The 15,794-nt window shown below is 37.6% G+C and overlaps 1 protein-coding gene across 2 annotated transcripts in view; it reads left to right on the top strand.

Annotated features, from left to right (window-relative positions):
• The first annotated feature begins 5,410 nt into the window (after positions 1-5,410).
• Positions 5,411-15,794, top strand: part of GUSB (glucuronidase beta) — an 875,001-nt gene continuing 864,617 nt past the window's right edge. For both annotated transcript variants that reach the window (XM_044054225.1, XM_044054224.1), the window contains exon 1: positions 5,411-5,708. In XM_044054225.1, the coding sequence (XP_043910160.1) occupies positions 5,460-5,708 (249 nt within the window). In that variant the 5' untranslated portion in view covers positions 5,411-5,459. The remainder of the gene's footprint in view (positions 5,709-15,794) is intronic.

The raw sequence follows: 15,794 nt of genomic DNA, 5'->3' as shown, positions 1-15,794 counted from the left end.
TCTTCCCTCATCAGGCCAGTCATCGAGTACAATACTCCATTTGGCATGTACCTCACTAGACACCTGCAACAACTGGAGAGGCCAGAAAAGTACCCCACAAAGGGGATTCTAGGCCTTAAACACTTGTCCTGTGTGGACAGACTCAAAAAAACTCCAACTGTTCTGTCTCATATCACCTACTTAGAGGTGATCTCTGCTTGACTTACCAAAACCATGTCTGACCCAGCTCTGTTAGAAATGCTACATCTAAAGAAATCCCAATCCCTCAGCACCAAAATCTCCAGAGAGCTCAACCTCATTACCACAGTCAACAGAACATGCTGGAGGGACAGGTTCATAACCCAGAGACTGCCCATGCTATGGAATAGACTTCCTATACATGTCAAGCAGAGCACCTCACTGGCCCTCTTCAAGAGGGATCTTGATGATTGGAGGGGAAATAGAAAATTCATCCCAGGGATCACTTCAGTGACTCTACTGAACAGAGACACTAGGAACTAAGGTCAGTTGGCACAATGCCAAGGTAATCCTATGGGCTAGGCTTGTAAAGGCACCAGGGCCATTAGCCTAGCACACACCTATGAACATACACATATATATATATATAAATATATATATATAAAAATACACATATATATATATATATATATATATATATATATATATATATATATATATATATATATGGAATCACTACTAAATCTTGAAATTCCAAAATTCCGAGACTCTGAATCCCAAGGACCAGAATCTTGAGACTGTGGAATCTCGAACATAAAAAAAAAAACATGTTCTAACCCCTGCACCCCCCACACCCTCTGCAACTTAAATATACAAACTCCGAGATCACACGACAGTGGAGTGAACAGCAAAATAGTGCTGTGCAGAGCGGAACGGAAATTTTGCCGATCACTCCACTGTAGTGGGATCTCGGAGTTGGTAATTTACGTTGCAGAGGGTGTGGGGAGGCACAGCTCCCCATGTGGTAGCTGCAGGGGGGGGGCTTGCCCCCCTGCATAAACGTTACACAATGTTATTTTTTTGTTTACTTTTAATAGGATCATAGGTAGTTACTAGGCTATAGGCCCTAGGGCCTGTATAAGCCTAACCAAAAAGGTGCCCTGGCTTTCGCCACCCAAAAAAATTATTTACCTGTGCCCCTGTCGAGCTGAGCCACAGAAGTGAGTGAATTTCCTATTTCCCATCCAGTCATCAAGATTTTTCTTGAAGAGTGCTAATGAGGAGCTTTGTTTGATATAGATAGGTAGTTTGTTCCAGAGTATGGGAAGTCTCTGTGACAGGAATCTATCTCTCCAGCATATTCTATTTATTGTGGTGACAAGGTTTAGGTCCCTAGAGCATGTAGCTCAGAGGGACTGGGATTGGGACTGGGATTTCTTTCGTTTTTTTTTTTTTTTTATCTTTGAGATTCAGTAATCTCAAGATTCTGGTCCTCAGGACTGTGGAATTTCAAGATTTAGTAGTGATCCCATATATGCGTGTATATATATATATATATATATATATATATATATATATATATATATATATATATATATATATATAGTATTTATTTATTTAAGTACTTTTCCGTTATCGGGACAACATTTGTAAAGAGTGCTGCACTGACAATATCATTGTGTGATGGTGTATACTGAGTGACTTCAGGCCTCTCAGTGATTTAACAGAAGATCAAACTAAATTTTAAGGTGAAAATCAGGAAACCTTTAAAAGTCTGTATTACAACATACTGTTAAAGAAAATGTGTACACATCATCACTGCTGTTAAGCAACTGTGATGGCAGTGTCAGTGAAAAAGTCCCAGCCCAAATTTAGGCAAAAAATACGGGTTGTAATGTAATTGCGTAAAATGCTTTCTATGCATGATGGAAATGGAACATCCGCTCACATCAGGCTTTCTTCTGTCAAAAATAAATAAATAAATAAATAAATCTGAGGAACATTAAGAACTGTGGTCTCATGGGCTTCAGACACACTGTCCCATCTGCATGCTACTGTTTTCAATTTTCTTGTCTCTCACGGAAGTGTGTCCTGGACAACTCTTTGCCTATCAGTCAAGACATGCTACAAACTAAAACAATCAAGTGCAGGCTCCAGTGAGACTCCTGTGACACTCATTCAGCAACACTTGTGGGAATCGTTGCGGGCCAGTTTGCACTGGGGTGTACTGTCTGCTACACCTTCAGAAGTGAAAATAATTCCACCTAAGCAACCGCTAGTGCTCTGTTTGTTGACAGTGTGTGCATTTACGCTTTCAAAACAGAAACTACAGCGTATAAAGTGCAATTCTTTCAGGGAGGAGGGATTACTAACACTCACAAAGGGAGAGCAAGCCTTTTGTAGGTATTCCAGTACAAAACATTCACTGTGAAATCATTGCAAGCGTGTTTTAACATTCTAACAACTCTTTACAAGTGTTGCCCCGATAACGGAAAAGTACCATTTTTTTTTTTTTTTTTTTTAATAGCAGAGAGAACTAAGCTGGTTTACAAAAATGATGTGTGTTTCCTGCAAATAGGAAGTAACAGCAAAAAGTTGGGATAGTTATACAAGCAAAGGAGAAAGGAAAATTAAGTGAAAGAAACTTTAAATTTTAGAAGTTGTATAAGTAAATCTTACTTTAAGAGCGCGAAAGAAGTCAGCAACCACATATTGATGCTACGAGTGGCAAATGAGATTTGAGGGGGTAGAAGTGAGGCATTATGGATAAAGAGGAGTTTGAGAGTTTGTAGGTTTCCACGAGCTGAAAATAGTGGCTGAGTCGGATCGGAGGGTCAGATAGAAATGCATACGTTGATGGTGACTGAAAATTGACAGATTCATATTTGCACACCTTACTGTATGCCTTACTTATATCTTTGTGTACTACTGCTTTTCTGCAGAATTTTGATCACCTTGACACAGTATTACACTGCTGTCACTTATTTCCTAAAATGATCATTGTTGTGCTCGTGTGCTACATCTATTATAACACTTGTGCATATTCCACTAATATAATCTCAGATTGTATTGTAAATTACCTAACAAATATAACTCATTAAGAAAATCTGTAATGGCCAAACTGGCCTAGGTTGTGGCTGAAAATGGTCTGTGTACCAGAAACTAGTTAAAGTCAATAAATAAGAAACATAGAGATGGTGCATAAATTAATACAAAAGCAGTTAATGTCTCACAATAGACAGGGGCACTAGGTGCAGATTGTTAGTGTCTGCTTGAACCAGACACCCTTGGGAACACAGGTTGAACTTGGCTAGGCTTGTAAGGGCCCTGGGGAGGGGGCGTTAGCCTAATAACCTCCTATGATCGTATGAAGTAGATAAAAGAATGGCAGAACTACAAGATTTTATTAAAAGGCAAAAAAAAGGAAATCAAAATGGGCAACTACAAACATGAAAGAAGGAATGGAGTAATGGGAGAAGAACATGTAACAAGAGTTGAAAGAGTAACATAAGACTAAAATGATAAGGAAGGAGGAAACAATATCAACACACAAGTTAATTTACAACAAAAAGGAGACAATGTAATGAAGTAAATATTACAAAAAATGATATGACATTATAATACATGTTGGGGAAAATTTTGATAGTAGACACAGGAAAATGGTTATGTTGCTTACTAGTCCATCTGTAACATGTTTAAAGTCTTGATCAGAATTGCTAAAAGTAACTACCTTAACAGTTTTCAAGAAAGCGTCTTTTCAGCAGTAAAAACTTTTGAAAATAGCTGAAAACTGTGCTAAATATGGATCCTTTTAAGGATGCAGATGACTTTGCTAGCTTTTTAAGAATCCTAGTACTCATTCAGACCTATTTTCTGTAACATCTATTTGTATGCTGGGGACCACCTTAAAACTCCCCTTACAAAAGATATTATGGAAATAAAGAAATCATGCTATGCTATAATGCTGGTAATTTATTTTACTATTAACAACACTATTTAATTAGAATGTTAATAGTGATATATGCAGCCAGAAAATCGCATTTCATGTAACGCCCTTTTGTATGAGGGGCACCACCTTTCACAAGGAACTAATGAAATGCAGTTTACGTATACCTTCATTCAAGAATAAGCTCAAACTGGAAGTATACAAACGCATACATCATATCATAAAATGCAAACGGTGACGATCCGCTGTTGTCAATCGCCAAGTAAAGCCACCTTCTTGGTAAAGTATTATCTCTATGGAGATTCCATAATACAGCTGAACCCTAAAATATTTTTTTATTTTACAGCCAGTTGAACTGGAGTAAGTTTTCAGTCAAGACCACTCTAAATAACAACTGAAGTCATACCTCTCAACCTCTTAGAGTAAGAAATCTGGACAAAGCCGTAAATAAAAGTGGGACAAAGGCCCAGCAATAGGGGCATTTTTAAATACTGCTCTTACAAACTTAGAAAGTTGATAGAATAACGGGTTTTGCATCAGCATGAATTTTCCGAACAGTATGAAGTCTGAAACTTATTTTCCAACTTAAATATTTAATGATTTGTTACTAATTAGCCAGATTTTTTTAATGTAAAAAACAGACCAAAATATAAGGAAAAAATCTGGATAGTCTGCGAAAATATATGCAGTTGAGAGGTATGTATTCAGACTCAAAACAGAAACCTCCTAGAGCTACGGATAAATTCGTGCAATTCAAAGACAGCAGGTCCGACAATTAAATTAGACACAATAAGACATTTTTTAAGGTATATTACCTTGTATATGAATAAAATAGTTCAGAATACAAACTACCAGGAGCTTCATTTGTGAGAAACTCCGTATAACACCCCCACTATATACATGTACACCAGTTTTAATACAATAATTAAAACGGTACCCCTCCCTTAAAAAGGAGAAACACAGACGTTTGCGTAATGTATCTTCAGATTGTGTTTTCAGTGTCTTATTACTACCGATTGAAATTGCAGTTTTAAGAATTAAACTAATGTTTTTCGCTACATAGGGCTTACCTCTTTGTAATTGCATTTCCTATTTCTAACACGAAGTGGTTTTGCAATTAATCCCCTAAAATTAATCTAGTATTTAAAATGAATCTCCGATCATTTGAATAAACACAAGAACTATGATGTCATTCCCCCGAGAACACGTATTCCAACATAAACATAATCAAGTTTGGACACCGAGTAATTTTGACTGAACAGCACGAGCTTTTTATTTAATCACATAATTACATTTAAAACATTTTTGTTCAGCACTTCAACTCAAATAACGCTAGTTACACTTTCTCCACCATAGCTCAAAGAATCAGTGAAAAATGTTAATAGAATCAGGGACAAGACCATAAATTAGGAATACTTCTAAGGTATTAGCACTACTTTCCACCACTTCTCCTTTCAAACTTCCAAGCAGGTTACCGTTATAAGTTTTCCTGTACTCGCAACTCATTAGTGCTGTCAGCGCGTTCCTTTTGTCACGTGATACGACTTTGCTGCACATGATTACTTGTTTGTATGCAGAAGTAAGAATGGTTACTATGGGGTTATATGGTTATCTAGTGGTTTTGACTATTTTATATGCTGAAGTAATCCGGGTATACGCTGTTGAAGGTGGTATGTTGTACCCTAAAGAGTCGCCTTCCAGAGAACTAAAAGAGCTAAATGGAATATGGAGCTTCCGGGCTGATGTGTCAAGCAGCAGGGACGAGGGCTTTGTGGAGAAGTGGTACGAGAACCCTTTAGCAGAGGTAAACTTGTGCAGCTGTTTGTACAATTGTAGATGAGTATCAGAGAAATGCATGTTAAACTCGCATCTCTGAGTTAATTATTTTATGAAAGCCTCTTATTTTTATAATGCAAATATCACGTGAGGATTGGGGAGTGTTTGCAGATCTCCGGAAGTTTGATTGTAACTGGTGGTTAAACCTGAATTTACTGTAGGAAAGAAGGTTGCTATTAACATTTGGGGCGGCGTTTTGCTCAACTTAAACTATAACTTGGAGAATATCAGTGAACCTAGTTCCACTAATAACAGACAGATAATTGGCATTTCAAGATAGTAATGTGCATGCATCGGCATAAGAAACGTTTAGTAGCTATAGCCGGCTTTAGGCAGCAGCAAAAGTTATCTTATCCGGATGTTTTGTTACATGTCTGCCAAACCAACAAAAGCTAGTACAACATTCTTGCCTACTTAATAAACCACACGGATAATAACTCTTATTTATACATCCTTTAAAATTCAAAGATTTTTCTGGTTGTAGTAACAGTGTTTTGTCAAGTAGCAGGTGTCAGCATTCCATTAAATATTTTACCACTGACATAGTGTCCCTGGCTTAGTTAACCCCTGCTGTTGGACATTTTCTTTACTAACGACATGGCCAGCTTTAGGTCCCTGCTATACCTGTGGCTGCAAGGGCCCCCCCCTTAATTATTCTTTAATGTGTGGGGGGCCCACAAAAGCTGCTGCTGGTTGGGGGAAAATGAGGAAGAAAAATGTATTAATTTACTAATTATGCTCTTTAACCTGGACAGGGCTGTGATATGACCTTGTTAGGATGAAGCTCATAATGAATATGAGCAAGGTGAGCACTAGAGAGATCAGCAGCCCAGAGTGACTTATCTTGGTGCAAATTTTGGATTTTAAGAAGAGCTGATACTTCCAGTCATCAGGGATGATTTTCTCTTTCTCTTTCAGGGAGTTTTATAAATACAAGCATAACACCAGATAGTATAACTCTCAATTCCATTGCTTAAGAATTCAGTTCAATCCCAAAAATAATAGAATAAAGGCTCAGAATCAGGACTACATTTTAAATATTACTCTAATGCACTTAAAAAGTTAGTAGAATAACACCCTTTGCATCAACATGTATTTTTGGACAATAAGTACAAAACTCCAATATCTGGATTAATTGACTGTAATCCTGTATGATTTACCAGCAAATCAAACTTTTGCAGTTTGAACAAAATCCGGGAAGGTCTGTGAAATCAGGGACAGTGACAGGTATGCATTACTGCTCAATGAGGTAAATAAGTGACTTACCCTTGCTGCTGTTTGACGATTGCTAAACAGCAGTCACTGATCTGGTGTGGCAGTACCAGTGTTGCACAATATATTGCTATTTGCTGAAATAACTACAAAACTAGGACTACTATGGCTTATGCTTGTGTGTGTGTGTAAAAACTATCACTAATTTTTTGTCTGTGCATGCACCCAATAATGCCAGGACACAAACATTATTCTTGTGGGTATCGGTAACAAATGTACTTAACAAGTAATTATATTTCAAAAGTAAGACATAAGATGCATCACAGAACATTCAGACACTTAGATCTTTTTGGAGCCTGGTGGCCCCTACTCACCAAACTATATTAATGGATACTGGGGGCGCCCTTAATCATCCTTGAATCTGTGGGGACCCCCACAAAAGCTGTTGCTGGTTGAAGAAACATGACAAAAAATGTTTCAGTTTTTCTGACTGAGATGTTTAACCTGAACAATGCTGAGATATGATCTAGGATAAAGCTGATAATAGCCTCTGGTTTCAACCATATCAATTCTAAAACCAGCCCTGCTCAAATGTGTGTGTACAGAAAGCTGCTGTAGGTTATGGGGTCTGGGGATTGTGTGATTATTACAACTTTAATTTTCATCACAGTCAAACTTTAAAGGTGTGCACATGGTCATTATAGCTTGTGTTTGAGCTGTGGACAGTGTGGTCATTGTTTATTTACTTTTCTCACAGACCTCAGAGTTGTAAACCGAAGGTTACTATAGCTTGTGTAAGGGTGGTGTACTGTCTAAGAGCAACAAATTAGAATATATTGCAGAAATCATTCTCACAATCACACATCAGGGACATGTACATGGGGCTGACTTTGAGAGTTAGTGGTGAGGAAGCATGCTATGTATATGTATATCAGCAGTCACTTGAAATATATGACTAAGGCAATTTAAAAAAAATAAGACTGAATTTCTTTTCTTTTTAGTGATTTTTCTTTTTAGGCCACCATCAGAGTAAAATGCTGAGAATATGCTCTAAAATGCATCCCAGACCGTCTGTAACCCTACGGCTTCTTGGGCCCATGCTTATTTGTTATTTCCTAAATGATTATTACTATGCTGTCTTGTTCAGGAAAGGAGTGTTCAAAGGATGCAAGGAAAACTAAAGTTGAACAACAACAGTGAATTTCTTTCCTTAATCATAATTTCTGTTCAAGCTATTATTGGATGAAAAGGTTGTGTAAAAAGAAAAAAAAACTTTAAAATGCACTTCAGAGCATATATAAAATTATGGCTTCTTGAAAAAGCTAAGAGTAAGGCAAAATGTGAGAAAAGGAATAAAAAGGTAACGTGCATGATATGGGGAGCCCAAAAAAGGGGGGGCTCAAAAGATAGGACGGGGGTGTGTGCTGAGGGTGTTGACACAGTAGGCCTAGTCATCAGTTCATTTAATTCCTGACCTGCAACAAGGGAGCCTGCAGGATTTTTTGCAGGGGGGTGTAAACTCAGAGCCCCACCCATGCAGCCCCCCCAGAGCCACACCCCCTCTGCCCACGGAACCCCACGCAGCCATTAGAGAGTCCCATTACTTGGCAATTTCTCCCCTTTTGCCACAAACAATGTTCAAAATTCTCAGTGTGCATACTGTTTTATGCTTTACTTCTACAATGATTACAGATATCTAGATTTAATTAGGAATCCATAATTAGATGTTTACATACCCCATGTACATTGCAACTAACTCAAGGGAACTTTCAGCTGGCAGCCCTTTTGAATTCTGATCAAGAAGGCTTGGCTGTTCAATTCTCTATACTGGAATATTTTCTCATTCATTGCTAATAATTTATTTACTTGGGTGCTAACAGTTTTTTTTCCTTTTTACTTTCTACCTACCATAAAGACAAGATATTTGTTTTATCTCAAAATACTTCCTCTTGTTTGATTTATTTATTTATGAGTGACTTGGCAACAACTTCTGGGGAATAGTGTTCATTAGGTCAGTATTTCTCATGTAGGACACTAAATTGAGTCCCATGAGCCTGTTCAGATTATACAGATTTAAACAGATTAGTTTATAACACCAGTGTTCTTTGGCTTCCAAGATTAGCTCTCAGTAACATAAGTTGCTGTTTAAATAAAAGCTGGCATTCTGTGCTCTGAATGCATGATACATTATAGCTGTATTTAATTTAAACTGTGTGCAATCACTAAATTATGTATATATTTTAATTAATGCTTAATCAAGCATTTCTTCATAATCCCACCATTGACACAGTTGCAAGTCATCACTTCATCTTTTTAAAGATAATTCCAGTAGCCCTAATATATGCACATTATTATTTTTTTTCAAGATTTGTTTCACTGAGTGGGCGAGGGAAATTCTGGGTGTTTTCTGCTTTTGTGTGGTTGACCCTTAGTTATATGAAACTGGGTCTATTATCAGTGATGTGAACAACTTCATTATATGCTTAACTAAAAGCTTTAGACCTTTTTTCTTGACACACACATCACAGTATCCCTTCCTGACTGTTACTGTGATAAACAGAGTAGACATGCATAAGAAGTGTATATATGTATACATATGATTGTAATACATACAGATTGTATTAATTATAATATAAAATAATTTAAGTATATCCCTTCTATAATACAGCACCACTTGTTAGTGTGTTTTTAAATTTGTAGTTTTGAATGTTTTTCCAGCAAGCAATGAAACAAAATACATGAACCAATAATGACAAACCACTCAATTCAGAACATTTCAACCAAAAAAGGCCACTTAAACTTCTGTCATTAAAATCTACCAAAGTCAGTCAGTATGCACAATCTCTGCAGAAGTAAAAGTCATCGGAATAATTCCACATTAAAGAGATCTGAAACTAATGATTTTGGTCATATATTCTAATTTGTTTGGTCCTAGACAGTACACCACACCTACACAAGCTATAGTAACTTTTTTTTACACTTCTGAGGTCTGTGAGAAAAGTAAATAAGCAATGACTACACTGTCCTCAGCTCAAGCACAGGCTGTAATGACTTCATGTGCATACCTCTAAGGTTTGACTGTGATGAAAAGTAAAGTTGCAATAACCACACAATCCCCAGTCCCCCATAACCTACAGCAGCTTTCTATACACACACATTTGAGCAGGACTGGTTTTAGAATGGGTGCAATCGAAACCAAAGGCTATTATCAGATTTATCCTAAAATGGTCATATCTCAGCACTGTCAAGGCTAAACGGCTCAATCAGAAAACTGATGCATTTTTTCTCATGATTTTTCTTCAACCAGCAACAGCTTTTGTGGGGGTCCCCACAGTGTCAAAGATGATTAAGGGAGCCCCCAGTATCCATTTTTGTAGTCTGGTGAGTGGGGGCCGCCAGACTCCAAGAAGATCTAAGTGTCTGAATGTTCTGTGATGTATTTTATGTCTTACTTTTGAAATATAATTACCTGCTAGGTGCATTTTTTACTGATACCCAGAAGAATAATGTCTGTGTCCTGGCATTATTGGGTGGTTGGACATATAAAAATCAGTGATATTTTTTACATACACACGTATACGCACACAAGCCTAAGCCATGGTGGTACTAGTTTTGTACTTATTTCAGCAAATAGCAATACATTGTGCAACACTGGTACTGCTACACCAGATCAGTAACTGCTGTTTAGCAGTCATCAAACAGCACCAGGGGTAAGTCACTTATGTATCTCATTGAGCAGTAATGCATATCTGTCACTGTCCCTGATTTCACAGACCTTCCCTGATTTTGTTCATACTTTTGCTTTCTCCTTTGTAAAAAGTTTGATTTGCTGGTAAATTGTTCAGGATTACAGTCAATCCATCCAGACATCTGAGTTTTATAATTATTGTCCAAAAATAGATGTTGATGCAAAAGGTGTCATTCTATTAACTTTTTAAGCAAATTAGAGTAATATTTAAAATATAGTCTTGATTCTGAGCCTTTATGCTATTATTTTTGTGATTGCACTGAATTCTTAAGCAAAGAAATTAAGAGTTATAGTATCTGGTGTTCTGGTTGTATTTATATAAAACTCCCTGAAAGAGAAAATCATCCTTAATGATCGGAAGTATTAGCTCTTCTTAAAATCCGAAGTTTGCACTGTGATAAGTCACTCTGGGCTGCTGGTCTCTAGTACTTACCCTGCTCATGTTCATTATCATCTTCATCCTAACAAGGTCATATCACAGCCCTGTTCAGGTTGAAGAGCATAATTAGTAAATTAATACATTTTTTTCTTCCTCATTTTTTCCCCAACCAGCAGCAGCTTTTGTGGGGCCCCCACACAGTCAAGGATGAGTAAGGGAGGGCCCTGCAGCCACAGGTATAGCAGGGACCTAAAGATGGCTATGTAGTTAGTTTTAGTGGAGAAAATGTCCAACAGCAGGGGTTAACTAAGCCAGGGGCACTATGTCAGTGGTAAAATATTTAATGGAATTCTGATGCCTGCTATTTGACAAAAACACTTAATACAACCAGAAGTATCTCTGAATTTTAAAGGGGATATAAATAAGAGTTATTACCCTTGTGTTTTATTAAGTATACAAGAATGCTGTACTAGCTTTTGTTGGTTTGACAGGCATGTTACAAAATATCAGGATAAGATAGCTTGCTATGGTTGGGGGGGCCCCCAGCGACCACAGGGTTCCGCTGGTGCCTAAAGCCGACTATGAGAAAACCATACTTTTTTTTGAGGATAAGGTAAACAAAAAAAAATATGAAACAGAAATCTGAAAATTCTGAGAAAATTTGAACAGTTGAGAGGTGTACACACAACATTACTATAACTTGTGTAAGGGCAGTGTACTGTTTATGAGCAACAAGCTGAAATACATGACTTTGATCATTTTTTTTCTCACAATCCCATATCAAACGTGTATACACTGGTGGCTAACTTTGGGTTGTAATGGGGTAAGTTGGCATATTGTGAATACACATCTGTGATCAACAAGTTAAAATATCTAATGTACTGTGGTTGTCAGATGTATACACAGATGATAGCTGTCTTTTAGGGGTAGAGGTAGGGGTGAAGAGGCAAGCTGTATAATGTTATCTTATCTTCATTTTTCTAATAATCTAATCATCTTTATTTTCATTCTTAAAAGAATCTCTATCAGTTTCAACAAACTTATGTCTATTAAATGCAGGACTAATCAGCCTGTTTTAAGAGATTTCTTACCTGATAGTACTACACAATAAAACATCTTTAAGACTTTTTACTGGTTGTTTCAGTCTATTTTGTTTTTCATTTTCTCCCCTTCCACCTCACTAACCATTATTTCATCCCTCGTATAACACTGTCTCCCCTACCACATCACTTTATCAGTACATTTCTCTCTCTACTGAACTGCAGACACTAACCCACCCATATTTTTCTCCTATTTCCCTACTATTTCACCATGTCAGTCATCACCACTCTTTTGAGCAACTCTCTTCTACTCATTACCCTCTACCTAGCCTCCTGCTCCACTACCTTCATCACATCAAAGGTAGCACACTACCCCTCTCCTACATTCCCCATTGTTACATACCATACAAACCCAAATATCCATTTTCACACCTGTTCTAATGTCTACACTAAATCTTAACATATTACTCTTCCACTATAAATATGTCCATACCCCCAGCCCTCCTTCCTATCCAGATTTCTATAATCGACTAATATCCAAGTTCATACACTCTCTTCTGCTACACTCACTAACATAAATCAAACTCCAAGCTGACATGCATCCAAACCCAGGACCTACACAGCTACTTCCACCCCACCCAGTAACACCCACCATACCTGCTAATACTACCCTCCACATTCCCCTAAAAAATTCCAAATCAGACATACTCATAACTAATTTTAACCTCGGGAGTTTCATAAAAAAAAAATAGTGAATTTCATGCAGCCCTAGCTACCTACACTCCTGATGTAATAATTATTACAGAGAAATGGCTAAAACCCCACATTAAAGATGAGGAAATATTTACTAGTGATTAGAATGTTATTAGACAAGATAGGCTGAACAAGTGTGGTGGAGGCATTGCCATTATGTATAAAGATTTCCTCAAAATTGAAAAAATAATCTGTACTTCCCCAGATATATCAGAAGTAGAAATTCTAACCACCCGATCTGAAGTAAATCCACATAAAACCATCATAATTATTGCCTCTTGCCTACCAGCAGGAAATAATCTACCTACCATTGAAAGTGTCCTATCTTGGTCATCCTCTACTTTCAACCAGAAACTATAGTGCTAGGCGATTTTCAACTTGGACTGACTATCCTGCTCATCTAACAACTCCTCCATTGAAAGTGTCCTATCTTGGGCATCCTCTACTTTCAACCAGAAACTATAGTGCTAGGCGATTTTCAACTTGGACTGGCTATCCTGCTCATCTAACCACCCCTCCATTGAAAGTGTCCTATCTTGGGCATCCTCTACTTTCAACCAGAAACTGTATTGCTAGGCGATTTTCAACTTGGACTGGCTATCCTGCTCATGTAACAACCCCTCCAATTGTTGTAACAACCCCTCCAATTTTATCAGTCTATTCAATTTCACCCAAACTATACATTTCCCCACTAGAATTGATAAACACACTAAGAAAGAATCTGTTCTAGACTGGATACTAACCAATAAGCCCAACTTTGCCCACCAGGCTGGGTGCCTCCCCGATTCTCTCAGTGATCACTCCCCTGCCTTTCTTCTAAGGAAACACATTCACTCCCCCTGTAATGTCAGTTTCAAACACATATGAAACAAAATAAATTTTTTCCCTACCATCTTAAATTTCCTACTTTGAAACTGCAACTGGTCACCTCTAAAATCACTCCACCTAGTCCAAGCTGTACAATATTTTAATGATATCTTCCTCAACATCCTTAATAACCTTGCTCTAACAAGGAAAGTTCGCTCCAAGGCCAAAAACCTACCTTGGATAACCAAAGATGCTAAATCTCTTATTGAACAAAGGGAGAGAGCCTGGATTGCTTATCAAACCTCCCAAACCTCAGAAAACCTCACCTCTTACCAAACCACTAAGAAGCAAATATTATCTGACAAAAAAATCTTATTTTCTAGCTTTTCAGCAAAAACACATAAATAACCCACAATTTTTTTTCAAATATTAAATACTTCCTCAGCACTGGCAAAACCTCTACCCTTGCACCCTCTACAACAAATAGCACTGAAAGTTTAGCATCCCAATTTAACTCCTCATTTCATCACAACTGTCCCTTCACTTCTTAACAACAAATCTAACCAACCCCTTACATTGCCTACCTCCACTAACTCTAAACCCAACAACTTCTCTTTTAAACCCATACAGACCTGTTATATCAAAAAACTCCTAACAAAACTAAAACCTACCTGTCTAGTAGCTGGCCAGCTCCCTAATGACTTCTTAAAAACTGCTGCAAACTCCATCACCTATCCCGTATCTGTCCTAATCAATTGATCCATTGGAGAACAATGTCCCCATACTATGGAAAATATCCCATATCATCCCCCTCCACAAGGGAGGCCCATCTAAAGATCTCTCTAATTATCATCCGATTGCCATTCTCTCACCACTAGCCAAAATCTTAGAGAAATGTATCCATAAGCACCTCACTACAAATAAACTTTTATGTAGTTCACAGCACGGCTTCTGTCCAAAGCACAGTACCTCCGCAGCCCTCATAAGTTTCACTAACTACATCAACCTCCTCAAAAACAATGGACGACTTGTCTCTACTATATTCCTTAATATGTCCAAACTTTTGATACAGTATCCCAGCAACTACTTCTCAACACTCTAGCCTTCTTCAACCTCAACTCTACAGCTCTCAACTGGTTCTTTAGTTACCTTACTAATCGACAGCAGACAACTAAATGGGATAATAATCTCCACTCCTCCCAGTCTCCATTAGGGTTCCATGCTTGGCCCTCTCCTTTTTATTATATTCACAAATAGTCTAAACACTGCCACTAAATCTGCTTCTATCATTCAATATGCTGATGACGCTACTTTTATTTGCTCTGCTCCCACACCACAAGAACTCCAAGATAAACTGCAAAATTAGTTTCTAGATATTGAAAATTACCTAAATGAACTTCACCTCATCCTAAACCCAAACAAAACAAAATTAATGATCTTGTCCAACAGAAAATTTAAAGCAAAACCACCTCTTCTCTCCATCTACTCCACTAATGGCACTAAGAACCATTTAACAAAACTACTTGGTGTCACAGTAGACAACAACCTAACATTTGATAAACACATATCACTCACAAATAAGAAAGTTAGCATCAAACTTGTTGCACTATATAGGGCCAAACCTTACCTTACTGAAAATGCCAGACTAGCAACAGCCAGATCCCACATCCTATCTTGCTCTTCAAAAACTACATTGGCTTGAATTTCCCAGTCTGTTATCGCTCTATCAGCTCACCACTGCCCACTCCATTATCTACAAACCGGAAAACTGCCCTGTACTCTCCAGCCTAGTGCAAATAAATACCAACCCCGGACCTTTAGATCATCTGATAAACTTAAACTTGTACTCAAGGTAACAAAGTTCCATAATTTACTTTGGTGACTGTCTTCTAATTCAAAGTAGCCAAACAGTGGAATCTATTTCCCCAGAATACCTTAAGAAACATAAATTGTCATAGCTATAAAACAACTCCTAAAGGAATACCTTATGGCTATGATCCTGTAATACTCCTGGCTAGTTCCTCATGCCATTAATCAAATGTTTTCTTTTTTGCTATCTGTTTCTTGTTTTAATTCTACCAAATGAAAATACCACAATGTTTTTTATATATCTAA

This window comes from Protopterus annectens, chromosome 13.part0, assembly GCF_019279795.1.
Source record: "Protopterus annectens isolate FY-2018-M chromosome 13.part0, PAN1.0, whole genome shotgun sequence".
In the NCBI taxonomy this organism is placed as follows: Eukaryota; Metazoa; Chordata; order Ceratodontiformes; family Protopteridae; genus Protopterus; species Protopterus annectens.
Note: the sequence above shows the minus strand (reverse complement) of the source record. Positions and strands in the feature narration are given on the sequence as shown.